The sequence below is a fragment of the Oncorhynchus masou genome, chromosome 13, assembly GCF_036934945.1.
Source record: "Oncorhynchus masou masou isolate Uvic2021 chromosome 13, UVic_Omas_1.1, whole genome shotgun sequence".
Taxonomy (NCBI): domain Eukaryota; kingdom Metazoa; phylum Chordata; class Actinopteri; order Salmoniformes; family Salmonidae; genus Oncorhynchus; species Oncorhynchus masou.
The window spans coordinates 99661651-99686019 of NC_088224.1; the positions used below are offsets into that span (position 1 = coordinate 99661651).

The 24369-nt window shown below is 48.4% G+C and overlaps 1 protein-coding gene across 1 annotated transcript in view; it reads left to right on the forward strand.

Moving 5' to 3' along the window:
* Positions 1–23218, forward strand: part of LOC135551592 (axoneme-associated protein mst101(3)-like) — a 36564-nt gene extending 13346 nt beyond the window's left edge. The window contains exon 3 of the mRNA XM_064982792.1: positions 22169–23218. Within this exon, the coding sequence (XP_064838864.1) occupies positions 22272–23162 (891 nt within the window). The 5' untranslated portion in view covers positions 22169–22271 and the 3' untranslated portion in view covers positions 23163–23218. The remainder of the gene's footprint in view (positions 1–22168) is intronic.
* Positions 23219–24369: the final 1151 nt, after the last annotated feature.

A 24369-nucleotide genomic window follows, 5' to 3' on the forward strand; every position in this document is an offset into this window, starting at 1 on the left:
ATCTTCCCATTAGACTGAGGCCTATACCCAGTAGTGAGGCTGACAGTGACTCCCCAGGAACCTCCCCAGCTCCTGGTTCATCCTCTTCATCTTCCCATTAGACTGAGGCCTATACCCAGTAGTGAGGCTGACAGTGACTCCTCAGGAACCTCCCCAGCTCCTGGTTCATCCTCTTCACCTTCCCATTAGACTGAGGCCTATACCCAGTAGTGAGGCTGACAGTGACTCCTCGGGAACCTCCCCAGCTCCTGGTTCATCCTCTTCACCTTCCCATTAGACTGAGGCCTATACCCAGTAGTGAGGCTGACAGTGACTCCTCAGGAACCTCCCCAGCTCCTGGTTCATCCTCTTCACCTTCCCATTAGACTGAGGCCTATACCCAGTAGTGAGGCTGACAGTGACTCCTCAGGAACCTCCCCAGCTCCTGGTTAATCTTCTTCTTCTTCTTCCATTAGACTGAGGCATGGGAAGGGGAAGGAGTTTCCCTACTTGAGTGTGCTGGGGGAGATTTTGTTTGGGCACACACAGAACAGGAGTTGACGTAACGAATAACGTCCTGCGCCAGGGTGGGCCACCGATACTTTTCAGTGAAAGATTGAATAGTATGGGTGATTCCTGGATGTGCAGCATCGAGAGCTGTGTGCCCAAGTCAGCAGCAAATTCCTTATCCCCGTGGGAACTTTCACTACCATTCAAATGTTTGGGTCACTTAGAAATGTTCTTGTTTTTTAAAGAAAAGCAAATTTTTTTCCATTAAAGTAACATGAAACTGATCAGAAATACAGTGTAGACATTGCTAATGTTGTAAATGACTAAATAAAGGTAAAATAAAAAGAAGCAACACACATGGCCTTCTTTAGACTAGTTGAGTATCTGGAGCATCAGCATTTGTGGGTTCGATTTCAGGCTCAAAATGGCCAGAAACAAATAACTTTCTTCTGAAACTCATCAGTCTATTCTTGTTCCCTCTACTTGAGGGTGAGGGTACCGACACCCGAAGTAGGTTATCCAGACGGATGGCCATTGCGATGAGTGTGTCCAAGGAGAGGTTGTTGTCTCGACATGCCAGTTCCGTCTGGACCTCCTTGCGTAATCCTCTTCTGAAAAGCGTACGGAGCGCCGGTTCATTCCAGCCGCTGGATGCTGCTACTGTCCGGAAATTGAGTGGTCATCCTGCCGTAGATGATAGGAGACACCTCTGAACAGAGACATGAACCCCTAATACAAAGCCAGCTCCTCCTCTACTCTCTCCCAGACGGCCGTAGCCCACTCCAATGCCCGCACAGTCAGCAGAGAACTAACCGTGGCAAACTTGGACCTCTCATTGCTTCTTTAGGCAGCACCTTACCATGACTCACCTTGGTTCTTCAGTCAGCATCTCACCATGACTCACCTTGCTTCACAATGACCTCACCAAAATTGTGCGTTCTTAATTAAGTCACATATTATTTTACACTTCCACCTTTCTGTGTTCCGACTTTCCTTAGATGATAAACAACATGATGAACAACATGCATGCTAGTGCAGCAGCACACATAGGTCTGATTTGACATTATATTTTACAATTGATGCATCCCAAATGGCACCCTATTTCATAAATAATGCACTACTTTTGACCAGATCCCATAAGACCTGATGAGCGCTGGTCTAAAGTAGTGCATTATAAAGGGAATAGGGTGCTTTTGGGACAGATCCATAGTGACAGCTAGTAAGGAAGTGGTGCTCCCAGCCATGTCATGTCACAGTGAGTTACAGTCAGACAGAAATAGGTACTGGAGAAGAGGAAGGTGAAGGAGAGAGGAAGAGAAGAGAATAGAGGAGAGGAGAGGAGAGGTGAGGAGAGGAGAGGAGGAAAGAGAGGGAGAGGAGAGGAGAAGAGGAAGGTGAAGGAGAGACGAAGAGAAGAGAATAGAGGAGAGGAGAGGAGAGGAGGAAAGAGAGGTGGAGTAGAGGAGAGGATAGGAGAGGAGGAAAGAGAGGGGGAGGAGAGGAGGAAGGTGAAGGAGAGAGGAAGAGAAGAGAATATAGGAGAGGAGAGGAAGAAAGAGAGGTGGAGGTGAGGAGAGGAGAGGAGGAAAGAGAGGTGGAGGAGAGGAGAAGAGGAAAGATGGAGATGGGGAGAGGAGAGGAGAGGAGAGGAGGAAAGAGGGAGGTGGAAGAGGGGAGAGGAGAGGAGAGGGAGGTGGGGAGAGGACAGGATAAGAGGAAAGAGGGAGGTGGAAGAAAGGAGAGGAGAAGAGGAAAGAGGGAGGTGGAAGAAAGGAGAGAAGAGGAAAGAGGGAGGTGGAAGAGAGGAGAGGAGAAGAGGAAAGAGGGAGGTGGAAGAGAGGAGAGGAGAAGAGGAAAGAGGGAGGTGGAAGAAAGGAGAGAAGAGGAAAGAGGGAGGTGGAAGAGAGGAGAGGAGAAGAGGAAAGAGGGAGGTGGAAGAGAGGAGAGGAGAAGAGGAAAGAGGGAGGTGGAAGAGAGGAGAGGAGAAGAGGAAAGAGAGGTGGAAGAGAGGAGAGGAGAAGAGGAAAGAGGGAGGTGGAAGAGAGGAGAGGAGAAGAGGAAAGAGAGGTGGAGGTGAGGAGAGGAGAAGAGGAAAGAGAGGTGGAGGTGAGGAGAGGAGAAGAGGAAAGAGAGGAGGAGGTGAGGAGAGGAGAGGAGGAAAGAGAGGAGGAGGTGAGGAGAGGAGAGGAGGAAAGAGAGGTGGAGGTGAGGAGAGGAGAAGAGGAAAGAGAGGTGGAGGTGAGGAGAGGAGAAGAGGAAAGAGAGGTGGAGGTGAGGAGAGGAGAGGAGGAAAGAGAGGTGGAGGTGAGGAGAGGAGAGGAGGAAAGAGAGGAGGAGGTGAGGAGAGGAGAGGAGGAAAGAGAGGTGGAGGTGAGGAGAGGAGAGGAGGAAAGAGAGGAGGAGGTGAGGAGAGGAGAAGAGGAAAGAGAGGTGGAGGTGAGGAGAGGAGAGGAGGAAACATGTCATCCTGACTTAAGGTCAAGAGCACAAAGGGGATTCATGGGAGAGGACTGAGCAGCCTACCTACTGGTTCACATAACCCCTTATCTATTCTGTATCACATGATACTGTATATTATACTGTACATAGAACATGTATGTTGTTAGAATTTTCCAAAGGAGTAAGGACTAAGCAGTTGAACTACTGGATCACATAACCTTATACTCTACAGAAAAACGCTGTGGTAGTGTTTGGCTAGTATGCTGATGCATAACACATTAAATATAACATTTATATTTTTGGAAGCATTTAGTTCATAATAACAGACATAGAACATTTATTTTATTTAACCTTTATTTTAACAGGGAGTTACGTAAGCCCAATACTCTTGGAAATATCTTGTTCGAACAACTTAGTGTCTCGTTTGAACGACTTAGTATCTAATTTTAAGAATGTATTATCTAATTATGAATGACTTCATCTTTCCCGAGTCTGGTCTTGGCGATGCATAGAAAAAACACTGAGTCCTTATTCAGCCACGAGAATATAAACATGTTTTATGTCCCGTCGATAGTATAGTCTCTAACAGAGCTCATCCAATTTGTCCTCCAGTGACTGCATGTTTGCCAATACAACAGAGGGCAACTGTAGTCTACTTGCTCGCTGACGTGGTTACGTCAGGATGCCGCCTCGCCTGCATCTCTTTCACCACCATTTCCTCTTTTGAGTCCCGGGGATTATGGCCTGGTCCAGTCGCACCCTGATCTGGTTCTCCACCCCCTCCAGGTGTCACCCATCTTCCCCATTATTGATGGTGCATTTAAATCAAATTAGTCACATGCGCTGAATTTATTTATTTTACCTTTATTTTACTAGGCAAGTCAGTCAAGTTGTCTTATTTTCAATGACGGCCTAGGAACAGTGGGTTAACTGCCTGTTCAGGGGCAGAACGACAGATTTGTACCTTGTCAGCTCGGGGATTCGAACTTGCAACCTTTCGGTTACTAACTCAACGCTCTAACCACTAGGCTACCCTGCCCATACAACAGGTGTACACCTTGAAATGTTTACTTACGAGCCCCTAAACAACAATCCAGTTTAAAAAATCCGGATAAGAATAAGTAATAAAAGTAACAAGTAATTAAAGAGCAGCATTAAAATAACAATAGGGCCACCATACACCGGTACAGAGTCAATGTGCGGGGGCACCGGTTAGTTGAGGTAATATGTACATACTGTATAGGTATTAAAGTGACTATGCATAGATGATAACAATGGAGAGTAGCAGTGGTGTACAAGGGGGGAGGGCAATGCAAATAGTCTGGGTAGCCATTTTATTAGGTGTTCAGGAGTCTTTTGGCTTGGGGAATAAGCTGTTTCGAAGCCTCTTGGGCCTAGAATTGGCGCTCCGGTACTGCTTGCCATGCGGTAGCAGAGAGAACAGTCTATGACTAGAGTGTCTTTGACAATTTTTTAGGGCCTTCATCTCACACTGCCTGGTATAGAGGTCATGGATGGCAGGAAGCTTGGCCCCAGTGATGTACTGGGCCGTATGCACTACCCTTTGAAGTGCCTTGCGGTTGGAGGCTTAGCAGTTTCCATATCAGGCAGTGATGCAACCAGTCAGGATGCACTTGATGGTGCAGATGTAGAACCTTTTGAGGATCTGAGGAACCATGCCAAATCTTTTCAGTCTCCTGAGGGGCAATAGGTTTGGTTGTGCCCTCTTCAAAACTGCCATGGTGTGCTTGGACCATATTAGTTTGTTGGTGATGTGGCCACCAAGAAAATTGAACCTCTCAACCTACTCCACTGCAGCTCTGTCGATGAGAATGGGTGTGTGCTCGGTCCTCTTTGTCCTGTAGTCCACAATCATCTCCTATGTCTTGATCACATTGAGGGAGAGGTTGTTGTCCATGCACCACATGGCCAGGTCTCTCCTCCTCCCTAATGGCTGTCTCGTCATTGTTGGTGATCAGGCCTACCACTGTTGTGTCATCGGCAAACTTAATGATGGTGTTGGAGTCGTGCCTGGCCGTGCAGTCATGAGTGAACAGGGAGTACAGGAGGAGACTGAGCACACACCCCTTATGGGCCCCCTGTTGAGGATCAGTGTGGAGGATGTGTTGTTACCTACACTTACCACCTGGGGGCAGCCATCAGGAAGTCTAGGATCTAGTTGCAGACGGAGGTGTTTAGTCCCAGGGTCCTTAGATTAGTGATGAGTTTTGAGGGCACTATTGTGTTTAACTCTGAGCTGTAGTCAATAAACAGCATTCTCACATAGGTGTTCCTTTTGTCCAGGTGGGAAAAGGCAGTGTGGAGTGCGATAGAGATTGCATCATCTGTGGATCTGTTGGTGCGGTATGCAAATTGGAGTGGGTCTAGGGTTTATGGGATAATGGTGTTGATGTGAGCCATGACCAACCTTTCAAAGCATTTCATGGCTACAGACGTGAGTGCTACGGGTTGTTTGTCATTTAGGCAGGTTACCTTAGTGTTCTTGGGCACAGGCAATTAAAACATGTTGGTATTACAGACTCGGACAGGGAGAGGTTAAAAACTTCGGTGAAGATACTAGCCAGCTGGTCAGCGCATGCTTGTAGTACACATCCTGGCAATCTGTTCGGCCCTTTGCAGTCTGTAATGGTTTGCTAGCCCTGCCACATCTGACGAGCGTCAGAGCTGGTGTAGTAGGATTCGATCTTAGTCCTGTATTGATACTTGTCTGTTTGATGGTTTGTTCTTCCGGGTTAGAGTCTCGCTCCTTGAAAGTGGCAGCTCTAGCCTTTGATCACTGTTTGTCTGTTGCCAGTTTGTCTTGTCAAGGCTACTAGCGTTTTAACCTGTACTGTTTCTTGTTAGTTCCTGTTTTCTAGTTTGCCCGGTTTTGACCATTCTGCCTGCCCTGACCCTGAGCCTGCCTGCCATTTCATACCTGTTGAAACTGCCCTGGATTACTGACCCCTGCCTGCACTGACCCTGAGCCTGCCTGCCTGCTGTTCTGTACCTTATGCACTCTGCCCTGGATTACTGACCCCTGCCTGCACTGACCCTGAGCCTGCCTGCTTGCTGTTCTGTACCTTATGCACTCTGCCCTGGATTACTGACCCCTGCCTGCACTGACCCTGAGCCTGCCTGCTTGCTGTTCTGTACCTTATGCACTCTGCCCTGGATTACTGACCTCTGCCTGCCCTTGACCTGTCATATTCCTGCTCCCTGTTTGGGAATAAATGTTTGTTATTTCGAACTGTCTGCATCTGGGTCTTATCCTGAGGTCTGATAGTAGGAACTGGTCATGACTGACCTAGTTGACTCTAAAGATTGGAAGTCTGTCAATGGCCAGGGTTTTTAATACTACTGCCATGGACCTGTTACATATAATGGTTTTATTCTTATCCTAATGGTACCTACGTCCTTTAGACTACAGCTTACCTTAATGTGTTGCAGGCATCTGTCTAATCCCTCCGTCTCCAACCAGTAGCTGTTCTTCACTTCGGTCACATGCACAGTCTCCTGGGAGAGGATCAGGTGGGAAGCAGAGTCCAGGATGGTGCAAGAGCCTAAGGAAGCACAGTGGCCTGGCGAATCACACCATGCGTCTCCTTATAAGATCAGTGATGGCCTCTGTGTGCTGGGTCCACATGTGGTTATGAACCTTTAGCACAATGTAGATGAGCTGCTGGTTAGCGGACTGTCACAGCAACATGGAGAGCAGGCTGAGGAGGTGACATATTTCCACAAAGATGGAGTGGGAGCCGCCAGTAAGGAAGGCTGCTGATGGCACCAACAGATTCCCTGCTAACAACTTTCCCATTCTAGTCTGGGACTCCCACTTCTTCCTGTGGCACACAACACACGGTCTCCATGGTGATGGCCAAACCGATTATTTTCAGGGATGAATTGATGACACTTGCTCGACATCCTGGCTCATCTCAGACATTGAACAACTTCTTCAGCTTTGCTATCAAATACGATGTATTTCGGATCTTGCACACACTCTTCGATAGTATATCTTGGCTCGCACTGTGATGATGGTGCTTCTGAGCTCTCAGGTTCATACAGAGAGTTCTGGTCTTCACTGATCTCACGCTCCATCAGCTCCGTCTGTGGAGTATAGGGGCAAGACTCGGTTGAATACTGATGGTCATGAGTGCAATCTAGCTGGTCCCCGAGCTCTTTACTGATGGTCCTGGTGGACCTTTTTACTCATGGTCCCGGTGGACCTCTTTACTGAGGGTCCCGGTGGACCTCTTTAGTGAGGGTCCCGGTGGATCTCTTTACTGAGGGCCCCGGTGGATCTCTTTACTGAGGGTCCCGGTGGACCTCTTGGTGAGGGTCCTGGTGGATCTCTTTACTGATGGTCCCGGTGGATCTCTTTAGTGAGGGTCCCGGTGGACCTCTTTAGTGAAGGTCCCGGTGGATCTCTTTACTGAGGGCCCCGGTGGATCTCTTTACTGATGGTCCCGGTGGACCTCTTTAGTGAGGGTCCCGGTGGACCTCTTTAGTGAGGGCCCCGGTGGACCTCTTTAGTGAGGGATCCGGTGGACCTCTTTACTGAGGGTCCTGGTGGACCTCTTTAGTGAGGGTCCCGGTGGACCTCTTTAGTGAGGGTCCCGGTGGACCTCTTTACTGAGGGTCCCGGTGGATCTCTTTAGTGAGGGATCCGGTGGACCTCTTTACTGAGGATCCTGGTGGACCTCTTTACTGAGGGTCCCGGTGGATCTCTTTAGTGAGGGATCCGGTGGACCTCTTTACTGATGGTCCCGGTGGACCTCTTTGTTGATGGTCCCGGTGGACCTCTTTAGTGAGGGTCCCGGTGGACCTCTTTAGTGAGGGATCCGGTGGACCTCTTTAGTGAGGGTCCCGGTGGATCTCTTTAGTGAGGGATCCGGTGGACCTCTTTACTGATGGTCCCGGTGGACCTCTTTACTGATGGTCCCGGTGGATCTCTTTACTGATGGTCCCGGTGGACCTCTTTAGTGAGGGTCCCGGTGGACCTCTTTAGTGAGGGATCCGGTGGACCTCTTTAGTGAGGGTCCCGGTGGATCTCTTTACTGAGGGTCCTGGTGGACCTCTTTACTGAGGGTCCCGGTGGATCTCTTTAGTGAGGGATCCGGTGGACCTCTTTACTGATGGTCCCGGTGGACCTCTTTACTGATGGTCCCGGTGGATCTCTTTAGTGAGGGTCCCGGTGGACCTCTTTACTGATGGTCCCGGTGGATCTCTTTAGTGAGGGTCCCGGTGGACCTCTTTACTGATGGTCCCGGTGGACCTCTTTACTGATGGTCCCGGTGGACCTCTTTACTGATGGTCCCGGTGGATCTCTTTACTGATGGTCCCGGTGGACCTCTTTACTGATGGTCCCGGTGGACCTCTTTACTGATGGTCCCGGTGGATCTCTTTACTGATGGTCCCGGTGGATCTCTTTAGTGAGGGCCCCGGTGGACCTCTTTAGTGAGGGATCCGGTGGACCTCTTTACTGATGGTCCCGGTGGATCTCTTTACTGATGGTCCCGGTGGACCTCTTTAGTGAGGGATCCGGTGGACCTCTTTAGTGAGGGATCCGGTGGACCTCTTTACTGATGGTCCCGGTGGATCTCTTCTCCACTGCAGCACAGGAACCCTCTGGCACCCAGGGGTCAGTTTGGCAAGCAGTACTGACCATTATTCGCTGATGCTTGAAATAAAATGAAGGCTTATATTAGGTTATAGTTAAATTGTTCAAGAATCACTGCATATACTGTATATTGACCATTTGATATCCAAAATTGCCTCAGGGGTGACAGATTGTGTCTTGGAATAAACAATAGCCTTCTCTGCACAGTCTCCTCTGGATAAAAACCTTTTCAGGGATGGCGGTGTGATCCTGAAAACAAATAAACGTTTCGTTAAGACAACTGAACCTGAATTTATCAGTTGGTGTCAGCATACACACGCACGCACGCACGCACACACACACACACACACACACACACACACACACACACACACACCAAGCTAAGCAAATACAGGGACATTTATTTTCCGGCAAACATTAGCTACGTCAATTTCAGTCTAGAAAACGTTCCGAAAACAAATCTGTCAGCAAAATGTATTTCTTGACTCTCTGGGGTGGAAACTACCTACCAAATAACAGGACTACACTGAGAAACTGTGTTGCAATTTTAGTTGCAGTTGAGTTGCTTGCTAATGTTAGTTACTGGAGGGTGTTACACAAAACACTTCAGGTGCAATTAGCTATTTACCTTTAATTAGAGTTGCAACAAAGTTGTCCAGTGTCTAAGGCTAGCCAAGTCAACAACAGTCATGACTCATGGTAAACGTTACCTCAGGCTCCATTGTCTCGCATCGCCTCCTCTGTTCAGTCCAGCTTTGGCTTGACTCAGAAGTCAGTGATGTTGATGATGGTCGGTCTGTAACACCATAACACTCAAAATGTAACATGGAGGTGCAAGCATAGGGTTCAACGTAGGACTATGACTCCTGTCCCTTCCGAAACTCCCGGTTGCTTCATCGAAAGTGTCTTTTATTGCAAACTCTTCCTCCGTGGAGTGATGCTGCAGATCCTGCGAGCTCGAGCTAATTCGAATCTAGCTACCTCGAATCTATTTCTTGATTATATTTACACACATTATATTCAGTATTAGGATTAAAAAGAAAATTCATACATATACAGTAACATAATAGTATTCTGATTAGTACATATACAGTAACATAAAAGTATTCTGATTAGTACATATACAGTAACATCATAGTATTCTGATTAGTACATATACAGTAACATCATAGTATTCTGATTAGTACATATACAGTAACATAATAGTATTCTGATTTGTACTTATACAGTAACATAATAGTATTCTGATTAGTACATATACAGTAACATAATAGTATTCTGATTAGTACATATACAGTAACATAAAAGTATTCTGATTAGTACATATACAGTAACATAATAGTATTCTGATTAGTACATATACAGTAACATAATAGTATTCTGATTAGTACATATACAGTAACATAATAGTATTCTGATTAGTACATATACAGTAACATAATAGTATTCTGATTAGTACATATACAGTAACATAATAGTATTCTGATTAGTACATATACAGTAACATAATAGTTTTCTGATTAGTACATATACAGTAACATAATAGTATTCTGATTAGTACATATACAGTAACATCATAGTATTCTGATTAGTACATATACAGTAACATCATAGTATTCTGATTAGTACATATACAGTAACATCATAGTATTCTGATTAGTACATATACAGTAACATAATAGTATTCTGATTAGTACATATACAGTAACATAATAGTATTCTGATTAGTACATATACAGTAACATCATAGTATTCTGATTAGTACATATACAGTAACATAATAGTATTCTGATTAGTACATATACAGTAACATAATAGTATTCTGATTAGTACATATACAGTAACATAATAGTATTCTGATTAGTACATATACAGTAACATAATAGTATTCTGATTAGTACATATACAGTAACATAATAGTATTCTGATTAGTACATATACAGTAACATAATAGTATTCTGATTAGTACATATACAGTAACATCATAGTATTCTGATTAGTACATATACAGTAACATAATAGTATTCTGATTAGTACATATACAGTAACATAATAGTATTCTGATTAGTACATATACAGTAACATAATAGTATTCTGATTAGTACATATACAGTAACATAATAGTATTCTGATTAGTACATATACAGTAACATAATAGTATTCTGATTAGTACATATACAGTAACATAATAGTATTCTGATTAGTACATATACAGTAACATCATAGTATTCTGATTAGTACATATACAGTAACATCATAGTATTCTGATTAGTACATATACAGTAACATAATAGTATTCTGATTAGTACATATACAGTAACATAATAGTATTCTGATTAGTACATATACAGTAACATCATAGTATTCTGATTAGTCAGACTCGTCCTGAAACAAGATTGGTGAATACTTAGTATACGTCTCATAGCCAGGAAGGATCAAAGCTGACAGTTGATTAATGGTTCTAACATTTTTGCTAGGTAAGACAATTTCGAAATAGGGGTCACCACCTTTGTGGAGAGGGGCCGCCTTCCAAGCCCTGGGGATAGCATCTGAGGTCACGACCTTTGTGGAGAGGGGCCGCCTTCCAAGCCCTGGGGATAGCACCTGAGGTCACCACCTTTGTGGAGAGGGGCCACCATCCAACCCCTGGGGATAGCACCTGAGGTCACCACCTTTGTGGAGAGGGGCCACCTTCCAAGCCCTGGGGATAGCACCTGAGGTCACCACCTTTGTGGAGAGGGGCCACCTTCCAAGCCCTGGGGATAGCATCTGAGGTCACGACCTTTGTGGAGAGGGGCCGCCTTCCAAGCCCTGGGGATAGCACCTGAGGTCACCACCTTTGTGGAGAGGGCCACCTTCCAAACCCTGGGGATAGCACCTGAGGTCACCACCTTTGTGGAGAGGGCCACCTTCCAAACCCTGGGGATAGCACCTGAGGTCACCACCTTTGTGGAGAGGGGCCACCTTCCAAGCCCTGGGGATAGCATCTGAGGTCACGACCTTTGTGGAGAGGGGCCGCCTTCCAAGCCCTGGGGATAGCACCTGAGGTCACCACCTTTGTGGAGAGGGGCCACCTTCCAAACCCTGGGGAGAGCACCTGAGGTCACCACCTTTGTGGAGAGGGGCCACCTTCCAAGCCCTGGGGATAGCACCTGAGGTCACCACCTTTGTGGAGAGGGCCACCTTCCAAACCCTGGGGATAGCACCTGAGGTCACCACCTTTGTGGAGAGGGGCCACCTTCCAAAAAAACAAAGATTCACTGAAACCTTTTTTTCTGTTTGTGTTATTATTTAGTATTGTACATCATACAGTGAGATATTTCATAATGTTATTATTTAGTATTGTACATCATACAGTGCGATACTTCATACTGGTATTATTTAGTATTGTACATCATACAGTGAGATACTTCATACTGGTATTATTTAGTATTGTACATCATACAGTGAGATACTTCATACTGGTATTATTTAGTATTGTACATCATACAGTGAGATACTTCATACTGGTATTATTTAGCATAGTACATCATAGAGTGAGATACTTCATACTGGTATTATTTAGCATAGTACATCATAGAGTGAGATACTTCATACCGTTCACTTTCTAACACAAATTATATCCTTGGACCAGAATAAAGAATAAAGGACGATCAAACATTTCTTTATATGAGCTCCAAGTTCTTGCAGTGGCTATCTAAATGATTCACTCTTCTTTGGACCAAGGCAGAAGTCTCAAGCTTTTCTGAGATAGTAGGAGTTCTGAAAACCATAGATTGATGTTCTGGATGGCCATAAATATAAATGCATGTACAGTGCCTTGCGAAAGTATTCGGCCCCCTTGAACTTTGCGACCTTTTGCCACATTTCAGGCTTCAAACATAAAGATGTAAAACTGTATTTTTTTGTGAAGAATCAACAACAAGTGGGACACAATCATGAAGTGGAACAACATTTATTGGATATTTCAAAAAATTTTAACAAATCAAAAACTGAAAAATTGGGCGTGCAAAATTATTCAGCCCCTTTACTTTCAGTGCAGCAAACTCTCTCCAGAAGTTCAGTGAGGATCTCTGAATGATCCAATGTTGACCTAAATGACCAATGATGATAAATACAATCAACCTGTGTGTAATCAAGTCTCCGTATAAATGCACCTGCAATGTGATAGTCTCAGAGGTCCGTTAAAAGTGCAGAGAGCATCATGAAGAACAAGGAACTTACCAGGCAGGTCCGAGATACTGTTGTGAAGAAGTTTAAAGCCGGATTTGGATACAAAAAGATTTCCCAAGCTTTAAACATCCCAAGGAGCACTGTGCAAGCGATAATATTGAAATGGAAGGAGTATCAGACCACTGCAAATCTACCAAGACCTGGCCGTCCCTCTAAACTTTCAGCTCATACAAGGAGAAGACTGATCAGAGATGCAGCCAAGAGGCCCATGATCACTCTGGATGAACTGCAGAGATCTACAGCTGAGGTGGGAGACTCTGTCCATAGGACAACAATCAGTCGTATATTGCACAAATCTGGCCTTTATGGAAGAGTGGCAAGAAGAAAGCCATTTCTTAAAGATATCCATAAAAAGTGTTGTTTAAAGTTTGCCACAAGCCACCTGGGAGACACACCAAACATGTGGAAGAAGGTGCTCTGGTCAGATGAAACCAAAATTGAACAATGCAAAACGTTATGTTTGGCGTAAAAGCAACACAGCTCATCACCCTGAATACACCATACCCACTGTCAAACATGGTGGTGGCAGCATCATGGTTTGGGCCTGCTTTTCTTCAGCAGGGACAGGGAAGATGGTTAAAATTGATGGGAAGATGGATGGAGCCAAATACAGGACCATTCTGGAAGAAAACCTGATGAAAAATACCTGAGACTGGGACGGAGATTTGTCTTCCAACAAGACAATGATCCAAAACATAAAGCAAAATCTACAATGGAATGGTTCAAAAATAAACATATCCAGGTGTTAGAATGGCCAAGTCAAAGTCCAGACCTGAATCCAATCGAGAATCTGTGGAAAAAACTGAAAACTGCTGTTCACAAATGCTCTCCATCCAACCTCACTGAGCTCGAGCTGTTTTGCAAGGAGGAATGGGAAAAAATGTCCGTCTCTCGATGTGCAAAACTGATAAGAGACATACCCAAGCGACTTACAGCTGTAATCGCAGCAAAAGGTGGCGCTACAAAGTATTAACATAAGGGGGCTGAATAATTTTGCACGCCCAATTTTTCAGTTTTTGATTTGTTAAAAAAGTTTGAAATATCCAATAAATGTCGTTCCACTTCATGATTGTGTCCCACTTGTTGTTGATTCTTCCCAAAAATATACAGTTTTATATCTTTATGTTTGAAGCCTGAAATGTGGCAAAAGGTCGCAAAGTTCAAGGGGGCCGAATACTTTCGCAAGGCACTGTACATACAGTAATATAAACCTAAAATAATGGTGCAATTGTAAAACGCTCCCTCAGTTGGAGGAGAATCCATATTGTAACAAGAGGAATCCTGGTATACACACCTGACTGGGGCAGACAAGTGATGGACCACGTGAATAACCAAACCCCCTGAGTTTGGACTGTCGACAAAATGAAATCACTCTCAGACTAAAGCCCCCCTCCCTCCTTCTCTGCCTTTCTCCTCCCTCCCTCCCTCCCTCCCTCCCTCCCTCCCTCCCTCCCTCCCTCCCTCCCTCCCTCCCCCTCCCTCCTCCCTCCCTCCCTCCCTCCCTCGCCCCTCCCTCCCCCCCCCTCCCCCCCCTCCCTCCCTCCCTCCCTCGCCCCCTCCCTCCCTCCCTCCCTCCCTCCCTCCCTCCCTACACCCCTCCCTCCCTCCCTCCCCCTCCCTCCCCCTCCCTCCCTCCCTCCCTCCCTCCCTCCCTCCCTCCCTCCCTCCCTCCCTCCCTCCCTCCCCCTCCCTCCCTCCCTCCCTCCTCCCCCCTCCCTCCCTCCCTCCCTCCCCCCTCCCCCCTCCCTCCCTCCCTCCCTCCCTCCCTCCCTCCCTCCCTCCCTCCCTCCCTCCCTCCCTCCCTCCCTCCCTACACCCCCTCCCTCCCCCTCCCCCCTCCCTCCCCCCTCCCTCCCCCCTCCCTCCCTCCCTCCCTCCCTCCCCCCTCCCTCCCTCCCTCCCTCCCTCCCTCCCTCCCTCCCTCGCTCCCTCCCTCGCTCCCTCCCCTCCCTCCCTCCCTCCCTCCCTCCCTCCCTCCCTCGCTCCCTCCCTCCCCCTCCCTCCCTCCCCTCCCTTGTTCCCTCCCTCCCTCCCTCCCCCCCCCCTCCCTCCCTCCCTCCCTCCCTCCCTCCCTCCCTCCCCCCCCCCCTCCCTCCCTCCCTCCCTCCCTCCCCCTCCCTCCCTCCCTCCCTCCCTCCCCCCTCCCTCCCTCCCCCCCTCCCTCCCTCCCTCCCTCGCTCCCCCCCTCCCTCCCTCCCTCCCTCGCTCCCTCCCTCCCTCCCTCCCTCCCTCCCTCCCTCCCCCCTCCCTCCCTCCCTCCCTCCCTCCCTCCCTCCCTCCCTCGCTCCCTCCCTCCCCCCTCCCCCCTCCCTCCCTCCCTCCCTCGCTCCCTCCCTCCCTCCTCCCTCCCTCCTCCCTCCCTCCCTCCCCTCCCTCCCTCCCTCCCTCCCCCCTCCCCCCCCCTCCCTCCCTCCCTCCCTCCTCCCTCCCTCCCTCCCTCCCTCCCTCCCTCCCTCCCTCCCTCCCTCCCTCCCTCCCTCGCTCCCTCCCTCCCTCCCTCGCTCCCTCCCTCCCTCCCTCGCTCCCTCCCTCCCTCCCTCCCTCCCTCCCTCCCCCCCCCCCCTCCCTCCCTCCCTCCCTCCCTCCCTCCCTCCCTCGCTCCCTCCCTCGCTCCCTACACCCCTCTACCTCTCACCACTTCAGAAAGTCTAACATCCTGTTTTCAGAAGAGAAAAGAGCTCTGACATTCAATGTATTTTCAATCTGATTTTCCTATATGTGCCACAGGTTCGCTCTACCAGAGTTTGAATACAGGCTTTCCTGGAGGCATCTAGGGCAACATCCCAAATTTCACCCTATTCCCTTTATAGTGCACTACCTGGTCAAACGTAGCTCATTATAAAGGGAATAGGGTGCCATTTGGGATGCTTCCTAGGAGGAGAGCTGAGGAGAGGGCTGATCATGATCCCCCTAACTCCCAGATGGGCTGACTCTGGCTGTGCAGTGTCACGTTGAATCTCTTAGTGCCCTTCAGAGAGCAGTGGGCCAGAGAAAGAAGAGTCCAGCATCTATCTATCTATCTATCTATCTATCTATCTATCTATCTATCTGTCTATCTGTCTATCTGTCTATCTGTCTATCTATCTATCTAGAAAATCACATTGTAGGATTTTTAATGAATTTATTTGCAAATGATGGTGGAAAATAAGTATTTTGTCAATAACAAAAGTTTATCTCAATACTTTGTTATATACCCTTTGTTGGCAATGACAGAGGTCAAACGTTTTCTGGAAGTCTTCACAAGGTTTTCACACACTGTTGCTGGTATTTTGGCCCATTCCTCCATGCAGATCTCCTCTAGAGCAGTGATGTTTTGGGGCTGTTGCTGGGCAACACAGACTTTTAACTCCCTCCAAAGATTTTCTTTGGGGTTGAGATCTGGAGACTGGCTAGGCCACTCCAGGACCTTGAAATGCTTCTTACGAAGCCACTTGTTTGTTGCCCGGGCAGTGTGTTTGGGATCATTGTCATGCTGAAAGACCCATCCACGTTTCATCTTCAATGCCTTGCTGATGGTAGGCTTTGTTACTTTGGTCCCAGCTCTCTGCAGGTCATTCACTAGGTCCCCCCGTGTGGTTCTGGGGTTTTTGCTCACCGTTCTTGTGATCATTTTGACCCCACAGGGTGAGATCTTGAGTGGAGCCCCAGATCGAGGGATATTATCAGTGGTCTTGTATGTCTTCCATTCAGTCTTCCCAGCCTGGTGCAGGTCTACAATTTTGTTTCTGGTGTCCTTTGACAGCTCTTTGGTCTTGGCCACAGTGGAGTTTGGAGTGTGACTGTTTGAGGTTGTGGACAGATGTCTTTTATACTGATAACAAGATCAAACAGGTGCCATTAATACAGGTAATGAGTGGAGGACAGAGGAGCCTCTTAAAGAAGAAGTTACAGATCTGTGAGAGCCAGAAATCTTGCTTGTTCGTAGGTGACCAAATACGTATTTTCCACCATAATTTGCAAATAAATTAATTAAAAATCCTACAATGTGATTTTCTACATTGTTGTTCTTCTCATTTTGTCTGTCATAGTTGAAGTGTACCTATGATGAACATTACAGGCCTCTCTCATCTTTTTAAGTGGGAGAACTTGCACAATTGGTGGCTGACTAAATATTTTTTTGCCCCACTGTATACACCTGTTCTGAAAGGCCCCAGAGTTTGCAACACCACTTAGCAAGCGGAACTGTGAAGACCAAGTAACACTCCAAACAGGTCAGGGACAAAGCTGTGGAGATGTCCAGATCTGGGTTAAGTTATAAAAAAATATCCGGATCTTTGAACATCTCATGGAACATCCCATGGAGCACAATTAAATCCACTATTTAAAAAAATTGAAAGAATATGGCACCACAACAAACCTGTCAAGTGAGGGCCGCCCACCAAAACTCACAGACCAGGCAAGGAGGGCATTAATCAGAGAGGCAACAAAAAAAACCAAAGATAACCCTGGAGGAACTGCAAAGCTCCACTGCGGAGATTGGAGTATCTGTCCATAGGACCACTTTAAGCCATACACTCCACAGAGCTGGGCTTTACTGAAGAGTGGCCTGAAAAAAGCCATTGCTTAATTAAAAAAGAAAATAAGAAAACACATTTGGTGTTCGCCAAAAGGCATGTGGGAGACTCCCCAAACAGTTGGAAGAAGGTACTCTGGTCAGGTGAGACTAAAATGTAGCTTTTCGTCCAACAATGAAAACTCTATGTCGGGCGCAAAGCCAACAACTCCCATCACCCAGAGAACACCATCCCTACAGTGAAGCATAGTGGTGGCAGCATCATGCTGTGGGTATGTTTTTCATCAGCAGCGACTGGGAAACTGGTCAGAATTGAAGGGATGATGGATGTCGCTAAATACAGGGAAATTCTTGATGGAAACCTGTTTCAGTCTTCCAGAGATTTGAGACTGGGACGAAGGTTCAACTTCCAGCAGGACAACGACCCTAAGCATACTGCAAAAGCAAAACTTGAGCGGTTTAAGGGGAAACATTTAAATGTCTTGGAATGTCCTAGTCAACGCCCAGACCTCAATCCAATTGAGAATCTCTGGTATGACTTAAAGATTGCTGTACACCAATGGAACCCATCCAACTTGAAGGAGCTGGAGCAGTTTTGACTTGAAGAATGGGCAAAAATCCCAGTGGCTAGATATGCCAAGCTTATAGAGACATACTCCAAGAGACTTGCAGCTGTAATTGCTGCAAAAGGTGGCTCTACAAAGTGTTGACTTTGGGGTGGTGAATAGTTATTCACGCTCAAGTTTGCTGTTTTCCTTCTCATATTTCTTGTTTGTTTCACAATAAAACATATTTTGCATCTTCAAATTGGAAGGCATGTTGTGTAAATTAGCTCCTCCCACCCGAGGCCAGAAGACTTGTTAGCTCCTCCCACATGAGACCAGAATACGTGTTTTAGCTCCTCCCACCTGAGACCAGAAGACCTGTGTTAGCTCCTCCCAGATGAGACCAGAGACCCCCTCACTGTTCACCCCTGAAATATAATTTCTCTGGTCTCACCTACCCATGTAGATGACCAGTGGTTCTGGTAGTGTTTGATGGTTCTGCTTTGCGGAGTGAGACACTTAGGCTTGAGACTTGAGACTGACACTTAGGCTTGAGACCAAATGGCCTCCTATTCCCTATGCAGGCAACTACTTTAGACCAGGGCCAATAGGGACGCAACCTAAAATGCAAAACAGGGGAGTTGAGTTTTGTCATCCTGAGAGGACTGGATGTGGATGTGATGTCATCCTAAAAGGACGTGGAAGTGGTGTCATCCTGAGAGGATGTGGGTGTGGTGTAATCCTAGGAGGAAGTGGATGTGGTGTCATCCTAGGAGGACGTGGATGTGGTGTCATCCTAGGAGGAAGTGGATGTGGTGTCATCCTAGGAGGACGTGGATGTGGTGTAATCCTAGGAGGAAGTGGATGTGGTGTCATCCTAGGAGGAAGTGGATGTGGTGTCATCCTAGGAGGAAGTGGATGTGGTGTCATCCTAGGAGGAAGTGGATGTGGTGTCATCCTAGGAGGACGTGGATGTGGTGTCATCCTAGGAGGTAGTGGATGTGGTGTCATCCTAGGAGGACTTGGATGTGGTGTCATCCTAGGAGGACGTGGATGTGGTGTCATCCTAGGAGGAAGTGGAAGTGGTGTAATCCTAGGAGGAAGTGGATGTGGTGTCATCCTAGGAGGAAGTGGATGTGGTGTCATCCTAGGAGGAAGTGGATGTGGTGTCATCCTAGGAGGAAGTGGATGTGGTGTCATCCTAGGAGGAAGTGGATGTGGTGTCATCCTAGGAGGAAGTGGATGTGGTGTCATCCTAGGAGGAAGTGGATGTGGTGTCATCCTAGGAGGAAGTGGATGTGGTGTCATCCTAGGAGGACGTGGATGTGGTGTAATCCTAGGAGGTAGTGGATGTGGTGTCATCCTAGGAGGACGTGGATGTGGTGTCATCCTAGGAGGACGTGGATGTGGTGTCATCCTAGGAGGAAGTGGATGTGGTGTCATCCTAGGAGGACGTGGATGTGGTGTAATCCTAGGAGGAAGTGGATGTGGTGTCATCCTAGGAGGACGTGGATGTGGTGTAATCCAAGTAGGACGTGGATGTGGTGTCATCCTAGGAGGACGTGGATGTGGTGCCATCCTGAGGAGGACGTGGATGTGGTGTCATCCTGAGAGGACGTGGATGTGGTGCCATCCTGAGGAGGACGTGGATGTGGTGCCATCCTGAGGAGGACGTGGATGTGGTGCCATCCTGAGAAGACGTGGGTGTGGTGTCAACCTAGGAGGACGTGGGTGTGGTGTAATCCTAGGAGGATGTGGTGTCATCCTGAGAGGACGTGGATGTGGTGTCATCCTGAGAGGACGTGGATGTGGTGCCATCCTGAGAAGACGTGGGTGTGGTGCCATCCTGAGGAGGACGTGGATGTGGTGCCATCCTGAGGAGGACGTGGATGTGGTGCCATCCTGAGAGGACGTGGGTGTGGTGCCATCCTGAGAAGACGTGGGTGTGGTGTCAACCTAGGAGGACGTGGGTGTGGTGTCAACATAGGAGGACGTGGGTGTGGTGCCATCCTGAGAAGACGTGGGTGTGGTGTCAACCTAGGAGGACGTGGGTGTGGTGTCAACCTAGGAGGACGTGTGTGTTGTGTTAACCTAGGAGGACGTGGGTGTGGTGTTAACCTAGGAGGACGTGGGTGTGGTGCCATCCTGAGAAGACGTGGGTTTGGTGTCAACCTAGGAGGACGTGGATGTGGTGCCATCCTGAGAAGACGTGGGTGTGGTGTCAACCTAGGAGGACGTGGGTGTGGTGTCAACCTAGGAGGACGTGGGTGTGGTGCCATCCTGAGAAGACGTGGGTGTGGTGTCAACCTAGGAGGACGTGGGTGTGGTGTCAACCTAGGAGGACGTGGGTGTGGTGTCAACCTAGGAGGACGTGGGTGTTGTGTCAACCTAGGAGGACGTGGGTGTGGTGCCATCCTGAGAAGACTTGGGTGTGGTGTCAACCTAGGAGGACGTGGGTGTGGTGTCAACCTAGGAGGACGTGTGTGTTGTGTCAACCTAGGAGGACGTGGGTGTGGTGTCAACCTGAGAAGACGTGGGTGTGGTGTCAACCTAGGAGGACGTGGATGTGGTGCCATCCTGAGAAGACGTGGGTGTGGTGTCAACCTAGGAGGACGTGGGTGTGGTGCCATCCTGAGAAGACGTGGGTGTGGTGTCAACCTAGGAGGACGTGGGTGTGGTGTCAACCTAGGAGGACGTGGGTGTGGTGCCATCCTGAGAAGACGTGGGTGTGGTGTCAACCTAGGAGGACGTGGATGTGGTGCCATCCTGAGAAGACGTGGGTGTGGTGTCAACCTAGGAGGACGTGGGTGTGGTGCCATCCTGAGAAGACGTGGGTGTGGTGTCAACCTAGGAGGACGTGGGTGTGGTGTCAACCTAGGAGGACGTGTGTGTTGTGTCAACCTAGGAGGACGTGGGTGTGGTGTCAACCTGAGAAGACGTGGGTGTGGTGTCAACCTAGGAGGACGTGGGTGTGGTGTCAACCTAGGAGGACGTGTGTGTTGTGTCAACCTAGGAGGACGTGGGTGTGGTGTCAACCTAGGAGGACGTGGGTGTGGTGTCAACCTAGGAGGACGTGGATGTGGTGTCAACCTGAGAAGACGTGGGTGTGGTGTCAACCTAGGAGGACGTGGGTGTGGTGTCAACCTAGGAGGACGTGGGTGTTGTGTCAACCTAGGAGGACGTGGGTGTGGTGTCAACCTGAGAAGACGTGGGTGTGGTGTCAACCTAGGAGGACGTGGGTGTTGTGTCAACCTAGGAGGACGTGGGTGTGGTGTCAACCTGAGAAGACGGGGGTGTGGTGTCAACCTAGGAGGACGTGTGTGTTGTGTCAACCTAGGAGGACGTGGGTGTGGTGTCAACCTAGGAGGACGTGGGTGTGGTGTCAACCTAGGAGGACGTGGGTGTGGTGTCAACCTAGGAGGACGTGGGTGTGGTGTCAACCTAGGAGGACGTGTGTGTTGTGTTAACCTGAGAGGACGTGGGTGTGGTGTCAACCTGAGTGGACGTGGATTTGATTGCCGATAGTAAATTGCATTTCTTAATGCTGTTGGTCTATCCATTGTTTACATTAAATGTATGAACCTTAAATTGCGTTTATCATATTTTCACTTTTCCTATTGGTGTGTCCATCACATGAATCAGTGATTTCTGGCTCTTAAAGGGGTGTAAATGAGGGTGATTCCGCATCTTGGATGGTGACTTTGGGGACAAGGGAGGAAGAGGGAGGACAAGGGTGAGGGAGGGGATCTAGTCTGGCTGTTGTTGATAGATTTATGACGGACTGGAAATAAGCATTTGTCCGCTCATCCTAATGTTTGCAGGGGAAAACATCATATCACATAGTCCTGTCTACACCGTTGAACGGTTGCAGGAAGACTTCATGTACAATCCAAACTATATTGAAAATATTTGGATAATGGAAAGCTTTAGAGATAAAAAGTAAATGTTACCATTTCTTCATAAAAGATAAATATATAGTGGTTCACTTAATAAACTGATAATATGGTATGTTGATTGACCATCTATACATACATATACTGTACATGGGACAATGCAATTAAAGATTTAATTGATACAATAAAATGCATTGATCCCGTTGCAATTTCTTTATTGAGAAGTCACAAACACTGAAGCAGTTTTCATATGCTGTACGCCTGTTCAGTTTTAATCCTTGGCCAAACAAGCATTAATCCACAGGAAGTGCACCATCTGTGTCACGTTCTGACCTTTATTTCCTTTGTTTTGTCATTATTTAGTATGGTCAGGGCCTGAGTTGGGGTGGGCAGTCTATGTTTGTTTTTCTATGATTTGGGTATTTCTATGTTACAGAATCACCCACCACAACAGGACCAAGCGGCGTGGTGACAGGCAGCGGCAGCAGGAGCAGCGAAAAGAGGAATGGACATGGGAGGACGTTTTGGACGGCAAGAGTATGGACTATACAACTTGGGAGGAAATAGACAGGTGGGCGGTCGACCCAGGAAGAGTCCCGGAGCCCGCCTGGGATTCGCTGGAGCAGTGCGAAGAGGGGTATAGGAGAATGGAGTTGGAGAGACAAGCACGGCGGCACAGCAGGAAGCCCGAGAGTCAGCCCCAAATATTTCTTGGGGAGGGGCACACAGGAAGTGTGGCGAAGCCAGGTCGGAGACCTGCGCCAAATTCCTGTGCTTACCGGGGGGCGAGAGAGACCGGGCAGGCACCGTGTTATGTGTCCCCAGTGCGGGTGCATAGCCCGGTGCGCCCATCTGCCCAGCGCCGCCTGAGCCGCCCGTCTCCCCAGCGCCCCCTGAGCCGCCCGTCTCCCCAGCGCCGCCAGTGCCGCCAGTCTGCAAGGAGCTGCCAGTGCCGCCAGTCTGCAAGGAGCCGCAAGTGCCGCCAGTCTGCAAGGAGCCGCCAGTGCCGCCAGTCTGCAAGGAGCCGCCAGTGCCACCAGTCTGCAAGGAGCCGCCAGGGCCACCAGTCTGCAAGGAGCCGCAAGTGCCGCCAGTCTGCAAGGAGCCGCCAGTGCCGCCAGTCAGCCAGGGGCCGCCAGTGCCGCCAGTCAGCCAGGGGCCGCCAGTGCCGCCAGTCAGCCAGGGGCCGCCAGTGCCGCCAGTCAGCCAGGGTCCGCCAGTGCCGCCAGTGCCGCCAGTGCCGCCAGTCAGCCCAGAGGCGCCAGAGCCCCTCAGCCCAAAGCCCTTGCCCCTCTGTCCCGAGCTGCCCCTCTGTCCTGAGCTGCCTGTCTGTCCCGAGCTGCCCCTCAGTCCAGTGGGGTCATTTAGTAAGGTCACCGTGGTTAGGAGGCCATGGAAGCGGACAAGAAGGTGGACTAAGACGTTGGTGAAGTTGGGTCCGCGTCCTGTGCCAGAGCCGCCACCGCGGACAGACGCCCACCCAGACCCTCCCCTATAGGTTAAGGTTTTGCGGCCGGAGTCCGCACTTTTGGGGGGGGGGTACTGTCACGTTCTGACCTTTATTTCCTTTGTTTTGTCATTATTTAGTATGGTCAGGGCGTGAGTTGGGGTGGGCAGTCTATGTTTGTTTTTCTATGATTTGGGTATTTCTATGTTTCGGCCTCGTATGGTTCTCAATCAGAGGCAGGTGTCATTAGTTGTCTCTGATTGAGAATCATACTTAGGTAGCCTGGGTTTCACTGGGTAGCCTGGGTGTGTTTGATTGTTCCTGTCTCTGTGTTTGGACCAGATAGGGCTGTTTTGGTTTTTCACATTTCTTGTTTTGTTAGTTTATTCATGTATAGTGTCTTCATGTATAGTGTCTTTATTAAAGTACCATGAATAACCGTTTTGGTCCGCCTCTCCTTCACCTCAAGAAAACCATTACACCTTGCCCCTGTCCAATGGATAGAGAGGGACAACAGATGCAACGTAATTCACCAAAGACCTGGACATAAATGGTCAAAGAAGGCCTCAAGCCATGGTAAGTGCTATGTACCTACTTAGTTGTGTGTTTGTTTACGCATGTACATTTAAGTCATTTAGCAGACGCTCTTATCCAGAGCGACTTACAAATTGGTGAATTCACCTTCTGACATCCATGTAAAGTGTAACCATAATTACCAAACAATGCCAGTCCAGGCTGCCTCATGTTAATTGTATAGTATTGTAATCAACAGTCACAGCGGAGGACATGGACCTTACCGAAACAGATGACCATATAGCAGTGGCTGTTGGGGGGGAGAGCTTGACCCTGGAGCATCTGACTCTAAAACGGGGTTTGATAGCTTGACCCTGGGGCATCTGACCCTAAAACGGGGTTTGATAGCTTGACCCTGGGGCATCTGACCCTAAAACAGGGTTTCAGAGCTTGACCCTGGGGCATCTGACCCTAAACAGCAAACCCCCCACACACACACACACATTTTTGTATTAACCCTAAATCACCTGATTTAATTAGTCAAAGGCTTGATGATTAGCTGACTAATCTAACCACCAACCTTCCCCACGCTGCTGCTACTCTCTGTTATTATCTACGCATAGGCACTTTATTAACTCTACCTACATGTACATATTATCTCAATTACCTCGACACCG